Genomic DNA, 13873 nt, shown 5'->3' on the forward strand with positions numbered 1-13873 from the left:
ATTAGTTCTCTGGACGCTCGCGAGTGGCGCTTCAAATAGACACAAAAAACTTGCTGTCAAACATATGGAACAGCCTGTCCAGTGGTATTTATACAAGTCAGTGATCGCACACTTATACATAAACTACATACAAAAAAAATAAAATGTATATCTAAGTGTACAGATAACTTACTGGGTTAAACGTAATTCATTAGCTGCTATCCTTACCATATTATATAATAGTTAAATATGTTAGTAAAATTACAGTTTATCAAAATATTATGTTAAATTTAAAATTAAGTCCAACACAAAACGACAGGATGTCCAAGTCTGGTATTTTATTTAGGTACTCATTATATTCTCTTGACATTCGATGGATTGGAGAATTTTTACCAAGGTTTGTATTAACTTTCATTAGTGCAAAAAATGGACGTTGGCTTAGCGGTCTTACGACTCGGCAGCGTCCAAATAGAATTCCGACTACTACTAGTTAATAAGGCTACTGGTAACCCAAGCGCTGGTAGCTATTTTGGTCAACGGATCAGCCTAGCTATCCAACGTGGAAATACTGCCAGTATTCTTGGTACACTTAATGATTTTAGTTTTAATTTAATGTAATCATAGTATTGTAAATTAAAGTTATAAGATTTGTTTTGTTTGAATGAAATATTCCGACATTATTGTTTAGTAAGACATGTATATGTATATCGCTACGGTTCATACATACATTCCTATCTTCCTCCGCTCTTATCAATCGTTCACACTAGCTCTCTTATTCTTGGCCTTAACATATCCTATGATTATAAAGATGTATGTTCAGTACGTGTTCTTCATCTGGCTCCATTTTCTGTACTTCCCCGATCTTATCGCGGGGTATTAACCTTGGCTGAATTTTCATCTCCCATCCACATTTCTATTGTCGTTTACAGTCAATGTACATTTTTTCTTTAATGTGGCCGAACATTATTAATAATTTCCTAGTTTATCTTATTCCATGAAATATACAAAATGAATTCTTACAATCTTAGAGACAGGTAAGAAATTATCTTGTCCCATGTTAAATGCAATATATTTCGCAAGACAGGAACTGTCAGGTATTATAATACGGTTAATAAACCGTATTTGACATGCTATTCAATTGTAGCCATTTCATTTAGACCAGCAAACACCGTCGAAGACAGATTCTTCTATTGATTAGGTTTGTTATCATGTGTTTGCTAAATTACTTTGTAACAAGTCGTAAACGCGATGTTTTGTTGGATGTAGTTTTACGTTCGTAAATGTTGCCAAGTACCTAGTAGAACATATATTTGTAGCGAACAGTGCCTTAACTCTAAAGATCGTGAAATTTTTGACGGAGATCTTATTGATTTTCGATACGGTGGTTATAAATATTAGTTGGCCATAGTGTATCGCTGATTACGTGGCCCCAACATAAAAAGACTGCCTCATACTTTATTCACGTACAGTTAGTTTTGTTTCACATAAAAAACAGTTATTGTAACGAGTGGCTTCGCGACACAAACGGCCTTCCTGATGTGTTTATCTTCTTTCTTACTTTCTTTGTTTGTGTCTTTTTGTTACGGATGATGATCTCTTTCATTATCTGGGTATATAAAGACAACTTTCGGCTGCAGTATCTGAACCTTATATTTATAACTGATATATATTTGGTGTTGGGGACCTTCAGTCTATGTCATCATCTCAAGAGATCGGCAACTCAACACCAAAGGCGTGATAACGATCATTAAATTTAGTAAGTTTGTAGAAATCTCGAGTAGTGCCTGATATAATTAAATTTGTATATTTATTATTGGGGGGAACTATTACTACTTCATATTTATACTTCATGACGTTTACCAATTGTTGTTGCAATAATATGTTCTATCAATTATCTATAATTTCCCACTGGGAGGCTCCTTTGCACAGGATGCCGGCTAGATTATGGGTACCACAACGGCGCCTTTTTCTGCCGTGAAGCAGTAATGTTTAAATATTATTGTGTTTCAGACTGAAGGGCGCCGTAGCTAGTAAAATAACTGGGCAAATGAGACTTGACATCTTATGTCACAAGGTGACGAGCGCAATTATTGTATTGCCGTTCAGAATTTTTGGGTTTTTCAAAAATCCTGAGCGGCATTGCATTGTAATGGGCAGGGCGTATCAATTACCATCAGCTGAACGTACTGCCCGTCCCTTATTTTAATAAAAAGAAATGAAAAATATATGATAATTATGTTATTGTCACTCCTTATGGTAAATAAACATATTTGTATTTCTTTCTATTACTTAATAATGACCATTGTAAGAATCAAAAAGTAAAATAAAAAATACCGACTTCGAACGTACTTTTAAAATAATGTAACCAACGGAAATCTGTTCACAAATTATAGAGATATGCATCAAAATTACATCCCCTATTTTTCCACATTTAGGGTCGGTATTCATATATAAAACTTATCAAAAGTTAGGTAAAAATAATTATCAAAATCGGTTCACGATTAGCGGAGAAAGACAAGAAAAATCTGTATACAGATAAAATGAGAACCTCGTCGTTTTTCGAAGTCGGTTCAATAATTTAGCTCTGAAAAGAACAGACTAGCAAAAATACTACAAACCTAATAGATAGAACTGACATTTGAATCGTTAAATTCGTACCGGAGCGTCACGTTCAGTCCCGTACGTGACGCGAGCTGTGTCCCGCGCCCGATTCACGCGGTGTCACGTAGAACGCCGTGTCGCCAGTTACAGCTCCTGTATTTACGGGACGTTCTTTGTTTTACAATTTATGAATGCTAATATGGCGTTTTTAAAAACAGAATAGGGCTGACTGGTAGAATGTAAAGATTGGCAATCTGGCGAATGACGTGCCCTTAGTTGGAGGCTCCTTTGCACAGGATGCCGGCTAGATTATGGGTACCACAACGGCGCCTATTTCTGCCATGAAGCAGTAATGTATAAGAATTACTGTGTTTCGGTCTGAAGGGAGCTGTAGCTAGTGAAATTACTGGGCAAATGACACTTAACATCTTATGTCTCAAGGTGACGAGCGCAATTGTAGTGCCGCTCAGCAGGGTGTGTAGTAGGGTCCTATTGAACGGCGGAAGTGTTGTCTTCAATAAAAATCCAATATAGCTTCTTCAATATGTATATTTCTTGATCACAATAATTATTATAAGTGAACCGAACTATATGAGTTACAGACCGCTACTGAATATAAAATAAAAGCTCGTTTCATCTCTTACTGACATAAAAAAGAGCACCAGGTTCCAAATACTTTCCGCAATAAAATTTATAATAAGGTATTCTCCTACCGTAGTATTTGTGTTCGTGAATCTTCTCTGAAGCTTCTCCGTCTCTCTCTCTCTCTTCGTGGCAATGCGTGTACAATCACCAAGGTGTAGATTATTTGAGAGGTGTGTTCTTGGCATCAGCTGTGAGAATTTTTAACCTCAAATTTAATTATTTTTCACAGTAATCAGAACTACATTAGTTTGCCTTTAAAAGAATTACCTCAAGAGTACGTCTTGCTAAGAAATTATATTTTTATCACAACTTTTTATATATATATATAAATATAATGAAAATGGTCTTCTTCTCCTTAACCACTGATCGTATCGCGACATGAAACTACCACCATTCGATCTGAAATTTATTATAGCTGGTTTATGGCTATTTTTCTAATTACAATGTTCCTTCATTAATTTATTTCCTTTTAAAGTTCGCCCAATGAAGCGTGCGAGAATGGCTACTATGTAAATAAATTATAATATGAATATACTTTAGGCTCAGTTTGCCTAAAGTTTTCACTACAAAAATGTTCAAACGAGTGGGCAATAATGCTTTATAATAATTTCTGGATGTTAACATCTGATTCTGTTAAAAATCCCACTTACTTGGTACTAAACATGGTACTTTGTACCATGTTTTTAGCTTTTTGTTGAAAACGAAGAATAACGCTAAAAAAGCTCGTTAAATTCTTCGCTAATTTTCAGTGTCGAAATATTCACACGGTTTCCGAAGTATTCTGTTGCAAATTATAGTTTATGGCAGTCGCGTTTAAGAATATGTTCCATGCCAAATTACTAATTACACACCCAATTGTACCATTGAAAAATTACCTCTATCGACTTTTGATAGGGTACAGTTTCCGTTGATGAAATCAGATAGGACCCTAAACTATTGTCCTTTGAATATAACCTCATCACAGCATTTGTAACTTTAAAGTTTAAAGAATAAGGATTACAATCACTCATGTACGGAAACACTATGACAGAGGCACTACATCAAAATCGACAATTTTCGAATTAATTTGGAGCCGTTTTCTAATTGGCGCGACGTGACTCGGCTGCTCCAATCTAATTAATGTGTTTGAATTTCGAACGTAATTTGTATGAGACTGGGATTTTGTCTTGCTCTGTGATTTGTCAGTAATTGTCAGCTGCTTTGTTTTCGTTATTATGGCTTATGTTTGGCGGGAACAGTTTTGCTTAAGATTTCTCATTAACGTTGATTTTTAATTTAAATTATTATATTTCATTTTTACCGACAGGTTCCTAACTCATAATGCAAAAAATCTAAATTATACAGACACGTGGGATATTATTTATCCGAGCGCATTAGCCTTTTTCATTTATTTCAAAATTTTTTACTTCAAAAAAGGAGGTGGTTCTCAATTCGTCGTTATGGTTTTTTATGTTTGATAATGATGATCCGATTTTGTTCTTTTTATATACTTAATTAATTATTTTAACACTTTTTAGTGCAAATTATATCTATTATTTTGAAATAGTGTTTTTGAAGTCGGTTGTTTTTTTGTTAAAATTTTTGTGTTTGCTTTTCGCTTTTATTTATATTTTTTCCGGCTGGTGGGCACGAATAAAGAATATGCATTACTGTCTTCTACGCCTTTTAAGTATTAGTAATTGTTTTCTTGTAAGTTTGCGTTTGCGTAGCAGGCTTTGTGTCTCTTGAGTTAATTTTTTTTTATGGAAAAAGAAGGACACACGAGCGTACTGGTCACCTGGTGTTCAGTGATCACCGCCGCCCAAATTCTCTTGCAAAACCAGAGGAATCACAGGAGTGTTGCCGGCCTTTAAGGAAGGTGTACGAGCTTTTTCTGAAGGTACCCATGTCGTATCGTCCCGGAAACACCGCACAAGGAAGCTCATTCCACAGCTTTGTAGTACGAGGATGAAAGCTACTTGAAAAGCGCACTGTGAAGAACCGCCACACATCCAGATGGTGGAGATGATATAAACTCTTAGAACAGTTTTTTATTGACCTTTGACTACCTTTTTGACCTTTGTCTTGAGGCAACTGAAATATTAATTATTTATTTATTTGGATCATCAACATTACATACTTAATTTTATGACACAATTCTAAAATATTATGTAACAACTAAAGATGAACACATCATTCGGTGGTAATAGTTTGATTTATACAGTCAAAATGTCTAAGTAGGTACCAAAAAATATAAAAAGTAAGAATATAATTTATATGGTTTTATAATGAAGAGGATATAGGTACATACTACTTGGAAAAAGTGTACGTCAGAGAAATTGGAAATATCGTTGAAAATATCGATTATAAAATGAATTTTATTTGTTAAACAGATTGCGTGCACATCCAGCTGTACAAGGACCTCAAGGAGCGACAGAAGAACGGGCAGACGAAGGCGTCTCTGTCGCTGCAGCAGTACCTGGGCTTCGAGTCGGGGTTCACGCTGGACAAAGAATCCAACACCCTGGCCATCCTCTGCGAGGACGTGGTGCCTGTACTGGCATTCGACACCCGCGAGATACTGATGCAGTGGAGAGTTAAGGTGAGGATTTGACCAACCTGTTGGTTTTTTTTTATGAAAATAAAGGACGAGACTAGCAGGACGTTCAGCTGATGGTATTTGATACGTCCTGCATATCACAATGCAGTGCCGCTTAGGATTCTTGAAAGACTCAAAATTGACAATTGCGCTCGTCACCTGGAGACTCATAAGTAAATTAATGGGCAAATGAGACTTAACATTATGATGTTCATCATTTGCCCATTAATTTGCACTACCTACGGCGCCCTTCAGACCAAAACACAATAATTTTTACACATTACTGCTTCAAGGCAGAAATAAGCGCCGCTGTAGTACCCATAATCTGGCCGGCATCTTGTGCAAAGAAGCCTCCCACTGGGACTGACCGAACTTAAAAGTGCCATCGAATTATATCGAAATACATTGAGGATTGATAATTATGTAGCTGATCGACTTTAGGGCATTATATGTTGTAAAAAAAACAGTTAATAATTACATAGCTAATACATATTATTGCAGCGTTTTATAATGTTTTTCGTTCCATTCATTCATGCCATTTATTTTTGATTATCAAACATATAGGTTCAGCACAACCTGGGCAGCAGCAGGGAGTTCCCGGCGGTGGTGGTGGCAGCTCCCCGCAGCGCTGGAGTGAGCGCGGGCCCTGTGCGACTCCACGCCGCGGGGCCTCGCCTGGCCCTCTGCGCCTCGAGGCCCCCTCAAGTCCTCGCGCTTTGGGACGTCAAATTGCTGAGGTAAATCCTACTAATATCTTCCCTTCCATGGCGTGCGTCCGTGCAGAATGGGATGTCGCTATGCCAACTTAATGGCTGACAGGCTTGCCCTGTATGTTTCAATATGACAACTCTTTCTGGTAATACTTAAACATTTTCTTGAGATAAAACCTTTAGTTGCGAATGCAACGGGCAACTACTTTTATCGAATTATCATCTATTATACCGCTTAAGTGCATATATTTGAAATATATTGATTGTATATAGGAATACACCGGGGCTATAAGGTATACTTACGCGTAACACAAGAGTAAACTACGTAATTTCCGGTTTTTCTAACTTTCTGCACAATAGAATGAAGTTGTTCCTCCGAATATTGTGCTGTTTTGTAGATAAATGGAAAAATTCTCTGGAGAATAGAAAATACATGTAAGAGAACAAGATGAGAAACATGGTGAATATAACCGACCATCATACTGTCAGTTCTAATGCTGAGATAGACAGTATTTCATTATCATCATCATCACTTGATCACTTGTTTTTATGAAAATAAGGGACAAGACGAGCAGGACGTTCAGCTGATGGTAATTGATACGCCCTGCCTATAACAATGCAGTGCCGCTGAGGTTTCTTGAAAAACCACAAAAATTCTGAATCTGAAACTACAACTGCGCTCGTCACCTTGAGACATAAGATGTTAACTCTCATTTGCCCAGTAATTTCACTAGCTACGCCGCCTTTCAGACCGAAACACAGTAATGTTTACAAATTACTGCTTCACGGCAGAAATAGGCGCCATTGTGGTACCCATAATCTAGCCGGCATTCTGTGCAATAGAGCCTCCCACTAGTAAAAGCAGGAAGTAGGAAGAAATCCACTGTGTGGTGAAAACGTGTTCCGGCGGTCTTGACCGGAGCGTCGGTCAATCTTTTGGGGGACCTACCAACACTACGTCTTCCGGTACTTAGTCGCCATTCGACAACTTGCCCCAAGGCAGGCTTTACTTACGTGTGAGCTTAGTATAATCTATCATTTCGTTTTTATACTCATTTGACAGCAGTAATTATGCTGAACTTAAGATAAGACAGTCCAATGCAAAAGTCAAGTTCGCGTTTTATCACACTCAGCTAAGTTTTACATATTAAGTAAAGTCTGAGCAAAGTATATGTACGTTCTATAAATCTCAACCTAGGACAATCGCCAACTTGTCTAAAGATATGAAATGAAATTATTTATTTTGCTTTGGAATACGGAATACTAACCAGCTTGAATTAAAACTTGTTTAAACATTCATTAAAACTATAAAGATTATTTTCAATTAGCCATTTAAAGAGTCTTGGTATAAATATTTTATTTGACAGTATTTTCAAGTCCTCAGGCAATTTGTTATATAATTTTATACACATGTTATAGCTTTTGTTGAGAAAAAGTGTTGTTTTAAGACAATATTTAAAAACCAGTCTATGCGGCTGCCTTGTTACTCTAGCATTCACCTCGACAGCTGACGTGAAAAGATATCTGTGGTTACGCAGAAAGCAAGCCTCGAAAATGTACATACATGGTAGATTTAGCAGATTATGTTTTTTAAATAGTGTTTTGCAAGAGTGCCACGGCCATACACCTAATGTTGCGCGTAAGCATTTTTTTTGGGCAATAAAAACTCACAGAACATATGAACCATTACCCCATAGTCCATAGCGTAAAACTGATGCAACGTATCCATGATAGGCCATAAGGGATAGCTTGTGTGACCCTATCCTTCTTAACCTATTAAGTACGTAGACAAAACGATTAATTTTGTTACAAACTTTGTCAATATGACTAGTGTATTTGAGATATTTATCACTCTGTACTCCCATAGTATACATAATCCCCGAAATATAAAAGCATTATCTTGTAAAATCCATTAAACACACTCGAAAGCAAAATCTTCCGATAACTTATCTCTCGGCCAACAATAGCCGATCAGAGGACACGCGTACTTCCAGAAACAAAGACGACCCTCCGGACGCTGATCTCTTCACATCACGAAAAGCATTTTTATCCACATCTATTTGTCCGCTCGACCTACTTAATGGAAAGTGACTCCCTTTGTCAAGTCACGGAAATTGAGCTGTGATTAGATCTTAGCTCTGTGAAATGAGATTTATTGTTTCATGTAACTGTGAGGTAACAGAATCGAGATGAGAACATATGGATGCCAAGTGATTATAATGTTTGATGATTGGACAGTATCAAAAGTTAAGTTTAATAATAATAATATATTTATTTCCTAAAAACATTGTATAAAATGGTTTTAAAATATTATAATAATGAGCTTATATGTTTTGCAAGCACTATTCCTAGCATGCAAATACTTGACTTAATACAATTAATATCATAATTTCATATCCATAAATTCCTTAACACTATAAAAATTATAAGCTTTTAGCCAACTATACAGCTTATTCTTAAATAATCTAAAATTTAAATTTTTACTTTTTTTGCTACTAGAACTTTAATTATAGATATTTAGTAATTTTTGAAACATCATGTAGAACGAGTCTTTGTGGATCACGTCGGTTCCGATTTTCTGATTTAAACAATTCTTACATTATTTTAAAAGCATTTATAGTATATTATAGATTTTATTATGTCTTGTAATGAAATGAAATTTTATTTGCAGGAAACATTGTACTTAAGATGTTAACAATATAATGGATAATCCAATATGTTTCTTCAATTGACATGCAAAATATGTTATAAAATTGTCTAAACACTACTCGTACTGTTATACCGAAACATGTCGGATTTCACAATGATATCATTAATATTTATAAAATAAAATTTTAAGATATTATAATATGAGACGTAAATAACTTAATAATTAATTTAGTACCTATGTATAATATTAACAAATTCAATGTCATAAAAGTATATTAATTTACATATATTATTATCAAATAAGGAGAACTAATTCATTTTGTATTGAAAAATTCATTTAAACTATAGAAGCACTTATTTGTTAACCACTAATGCAGTCTTCTTTTAAAAACTTTGAAAGGTAAATCTTTCAATTCATTGGGCAATTTGTAAAAAATAAATTCGATGAGCTTATATCGTGTCGGTCTAACGTAATGTTTTGATCGGCATATGTTTCGTTTGATAATAATAATAATAATATTGACACACTTTTACACAAATTATACCCTAAATTAGGCATAGCACGTGCTATGGGATGCAAGACAACGATATATTTGGTACAATTTACTTACCTATACATACATAAATACAAATAAACATCCATGACCTCGGAAACAAATATCCATATTCATCATATAAATGTTTGCACCTACCGGGATTCGATCCCGGGACCTCCAGCTTAGTAGGAGGGTCGCTAACCACTCGGCTAAGAAAGAATCAACTTTAGAAAAATTCAATGCTACTCGAACTGCAAGATGGTAAAAACATGTCTTGTATGCTGGATTTTGTATTCGGTATTTCTTTTTGTTATAACGGCATTAGAAAAACACTTTCAATCTGAATTTCAGCTGTCTAGGTTTTGTGTTTTATAAAATACAGCCGACCAACTGACAGTTACATCAATTAGCTAGCTAACCATTAATTCTTGAACATTAACGAAATTTGGCCATGAAAATTGCTTATTGCATAAAACGGCCCAATAAAAATAAGGGTTACTGTGGAGACTTTTGAGTGGAATTAAAACCCGTGAAATACATAAATATTAAAACAACGTAAAAACTTTCTCCCAGCTTTGAGTGTGGTGATTATTTTTTTTTACGTTTACAAAATGTAACTGGAAATATAAATGAGTTTTATCGTGAAATAAAACATGCGATTGCGATGGGAACCCCTCGCATGCCGCGGGCTAATCCAACCCCAACGTTTTATGATAAAGTATTTCGGTTATCTGCAAAGTTTTCAGAAGGTTTCGGGGATCCAAACCTTGGGGTTAATTTCCGCGAGTAATATTTACGATGTCTGCAGAAGACTTCGGTCATAATTTCATCATTATAATTCATATTCTTGATTTCAAGTTTAAATAAACGACTTAAAACTTAGGATTTTGTTGGAGGATAAATTATCTTTGTAATATTCACTTCAGAGACTTTTGCTGTTTACATTTTTTTGTCTGAATTATTTATACCCTTGCTTTATTATTTTACGGTTATATTATTGGCACCCCTACACAATAACCTTATTTTAATCATAGCCGTATTTAGTCTTATCCCGTTGATAACGCGTGAAATTATTAACATCAAATTAACCTTTCAAAAAATTCTCATTCAGTTCCGTCCGAATTTGGATTGGGGCGTAAATTCCTACTTTGTATAAAAATAACGAGTAATTGAATTACATAGAAAAATAAAACATCATCATCAAGTCGAGGTTAATATAACCCTCCCTCACTCGACCCGAACCGAGTTCACCCGAAAAAGCCTTAAACTGGCAGATAATTGACATAACCCTTAGTCCATATTAGACTTATGATAGAATGTCTCATATGTCTGTCACACGGGCCCTTCAATTCGGATCAGAATAGGTGATGGCAGCACCGCCCTGGCCCTCGGACTGATGATGACAGTACTTACAGTTAGATCCAGTGTTACAAATTGACCTGTTAGAAACTGTAATATTATTTTTATGTGTAGTAATAAAATCATTCATAGCACTAGTTATGTATCGGGCGTCGGGAATTAAGTTTCAAAAAGCACTTTTATTGTACAATATTTAATGTTACTCACAGGATAATTGGTACAAGACTGTTTAATCAATCACGGACTAGTAAAAAAGTAAGGACTCCGTGTCACCTTACATAACAGTGTAGCACCAAAACAAGCTGATTGACGTGTAAATACATAGCCCCACGCACACACTTACACTATTATAGGCCGATAGGCGGCCATTATGAGAATTGTCATCGTCTGTGACAAATCAGTTTGCGTCTTAATAAAATATTTTAAAAATGCCGTCGTGCGTTGTGAAAAAGTGTTAAAACGATACTTTATAAGTATTTGTGGCCATATATGATTATTTAAGGGAGAAATAATTGTGTAACTAGTATCCCCCGTAACCGCACACACACCAGCACGGCGCGGAGTCCTTCTTTTTAGACTCGTCCGTGTAAACAATATTATAATTAAACTAAAGAAGGCGAAGAGACAATGGGTGGAGATTTAGCCGAGTTGGGCCGGCGTTTACTCACTGTGTGTACTCTTTTACAGTAAAGTTGTGATATGATTATAATAGAGACGGAACTGAGTGTAGTACATGACCAAATTACAGAAGTGAACGTATTTTGTTACAATTAATGATGTTTGCCGGCGCGGCCGTACGTAAGTCAGCCCGCGTGATGTCATTATCGTCAGACATTTGAACAAATGTTAATGTACAAAGTATTTACTATCACACTTTTTATGTAACCCTGCTCGTGCCTGTTGATTACAAATGTCAATCAAAAGTTAATTACTGTCAGATAACTGGTGGTATGTTGATTTGATTATACGCCCCTCAATCAATTGTGAGCCGTCAGTTAGATATATAACTTATATCGCTAGCACCTGTCACCATATAGACTATAGAGCCTTTTTTTAAACTGTCCATTAAATGACACCGCCCTATATCGTACCTGTAAAATAAAATGATATACAAAATATATATTTGTAAAAGAGGATGTACTTAAGGAGGCTTAACATTAAGTTAACGAAACTTGGTGTCATTTCTCTGGCGAACAACTCTTTATATAATTACTAGCTGACCCGACAGACGTTGTTCTGTAGATAATAAAAAAATACTGTTTTTATAAGTACTTTCAATAAGTGATGTCACATCAAAAATTATTTTGTAAAAAATGCTCCCTGTTGTTATAATGAAATTGTTTCATAGCGGAACTCTCAAACGGTGCGTCACTGAATTCTCTCGTAGAAAATATGGCCATACAAAAGAAATATTGAAAATAAACATAATTATGGGTCCCAAATCAAAATAAAAACAATCTCTCAAGTTCGACCAAACTGCACTCCATGAAGTAATCCCCATTTAAATCCGTTCATTAGTTTAGGAGTCCATCGCGGACAAACAACGTGTCACCTAATTTATATATATTAAGATTAGTTATTTATTTATGTAAGTGCATAGTTGTAACATCCTCAAGGATTAAGGAATATAATTTTCCATATTTCCATATGTCATTCTACAATTTAAATTGTCTTTTAAATAATTCTTTATTAATATTCTATATTATTTACACAGCTAAGCACCATGATATTAAAAGAAACTATAAAGATATCTGTATTTTCTTTTTTTGTAAATTTTAAATGTCACGAAGAATTTTTTGTAAATGAACTTACCATACGCAATCATTTTATAACAAGTTGCTTGTGTGATTCCCAACTTCTTAGGAATACATACCAGCAAGTGAACCTTATGCTGGTCCGTTGATGGAGAACTAACATTTATATATTTGACGACCTGTATAGCCGAGTGGTTAGCGATCCTACCTACTAAGCTAGTGGTCCCGGGTTCGAATCCCGGTAGGTACAAGCATTTATATGATGAATATGGATGTTTGTTTCCGAGTCATGGATGTTTATATGTATTTATGTATGTTTATATGTAAGTTATATGAATTTATGTATGTTTAAGTAAGTATATTGTATTAAATATATCATTGTCTTGTAACCCATAACACAGGCTATATATGCTTAACTTGGGGCAAGATAATTTGTGCTAAAAGTATGTCAATATTATTATTATTATTATATAGTTTATATTCAACACATACTAATAGGGCATTGCGTTCTGTTGGTTGTTAGGAGTGATCACTTACCAAGTGTTTTTCCTCCAAGCCTGTCGTTTTTCCTCTTATTGCATAAAAAGGCGTACCGGCTCTCTCAATAATTTGTCACTTGACATAAAGCTTCGCTAAACAATGCTGTCATCAAATACAAAACGCTGTTATCGTGTCTCGTACATTCCATCGTGTTATAAATATGAATGAAAGGGAATTTTCAGCCAATCTCGACGTTAGGGCTGCCACGCTTACACTTCTAATTATATGTAAGTAATGATGTTTTGTTAAATAATAAAAGTTATTCTATATAATAATAGTTGCTTAAATGCTATGTGGATACACCAGTGGAGGCTCCTTTGTACAGGATGCCGGCTAGATTATGGGTACCACAACGGCGCCTATTTCCGCCGTGAAGCAGTAATGTGTAAGCATTACTGTGTTTCGGTCTGAGGGGTGCTTTAACTAGTGAAATTACTGGACAAATGAGACTTAACATCTTATGTCTCAGGCTGATGAGCGCAGTTGTAGTGCCGTTCAGAATTTTTGGGGTTTTTCAAGAAT

The 13873-nt window shown here is 35.3% G+C and overlaps 1 protein-coding gene across 1 annotated transcript in view; it reads left to right on the forward strand.

The window, feature by feature from the left end:
• The window catches only part of LOC126973856 (uncharacterized), a 168790-nt gene that overhangs the window by 123090 nt on the left and 31827 nt on the right, over positions 1–13873 (forward strand). Inside the window, exons 4-5 of the mRNA XM_050821203.1 lie at positions 5598–5806; positions 6368–6540. Of these exons, the coding sequence (XP_050677160.1) occupies positions 5598–5806; positions 6368–6540 (382 nt within the window). The remainder of the gene's footprint in view (positions 1–5597; positions 5807–6367; positions 6541–13873) is intronic.

This window comes from Leptidea sinapis, chromosome 30 (assembly GCF_905404315.1).
Source record: "Leptidea sinapis chromosome 30, ilLepSina1.1, whole genome shotgun sequence".
Lineage (NCBI taxonomy): Eukaryota > Metazoa > Arthropoda > Insecta > Lepidoptera > Pieridae > Leptidea > Leptidea sinapis.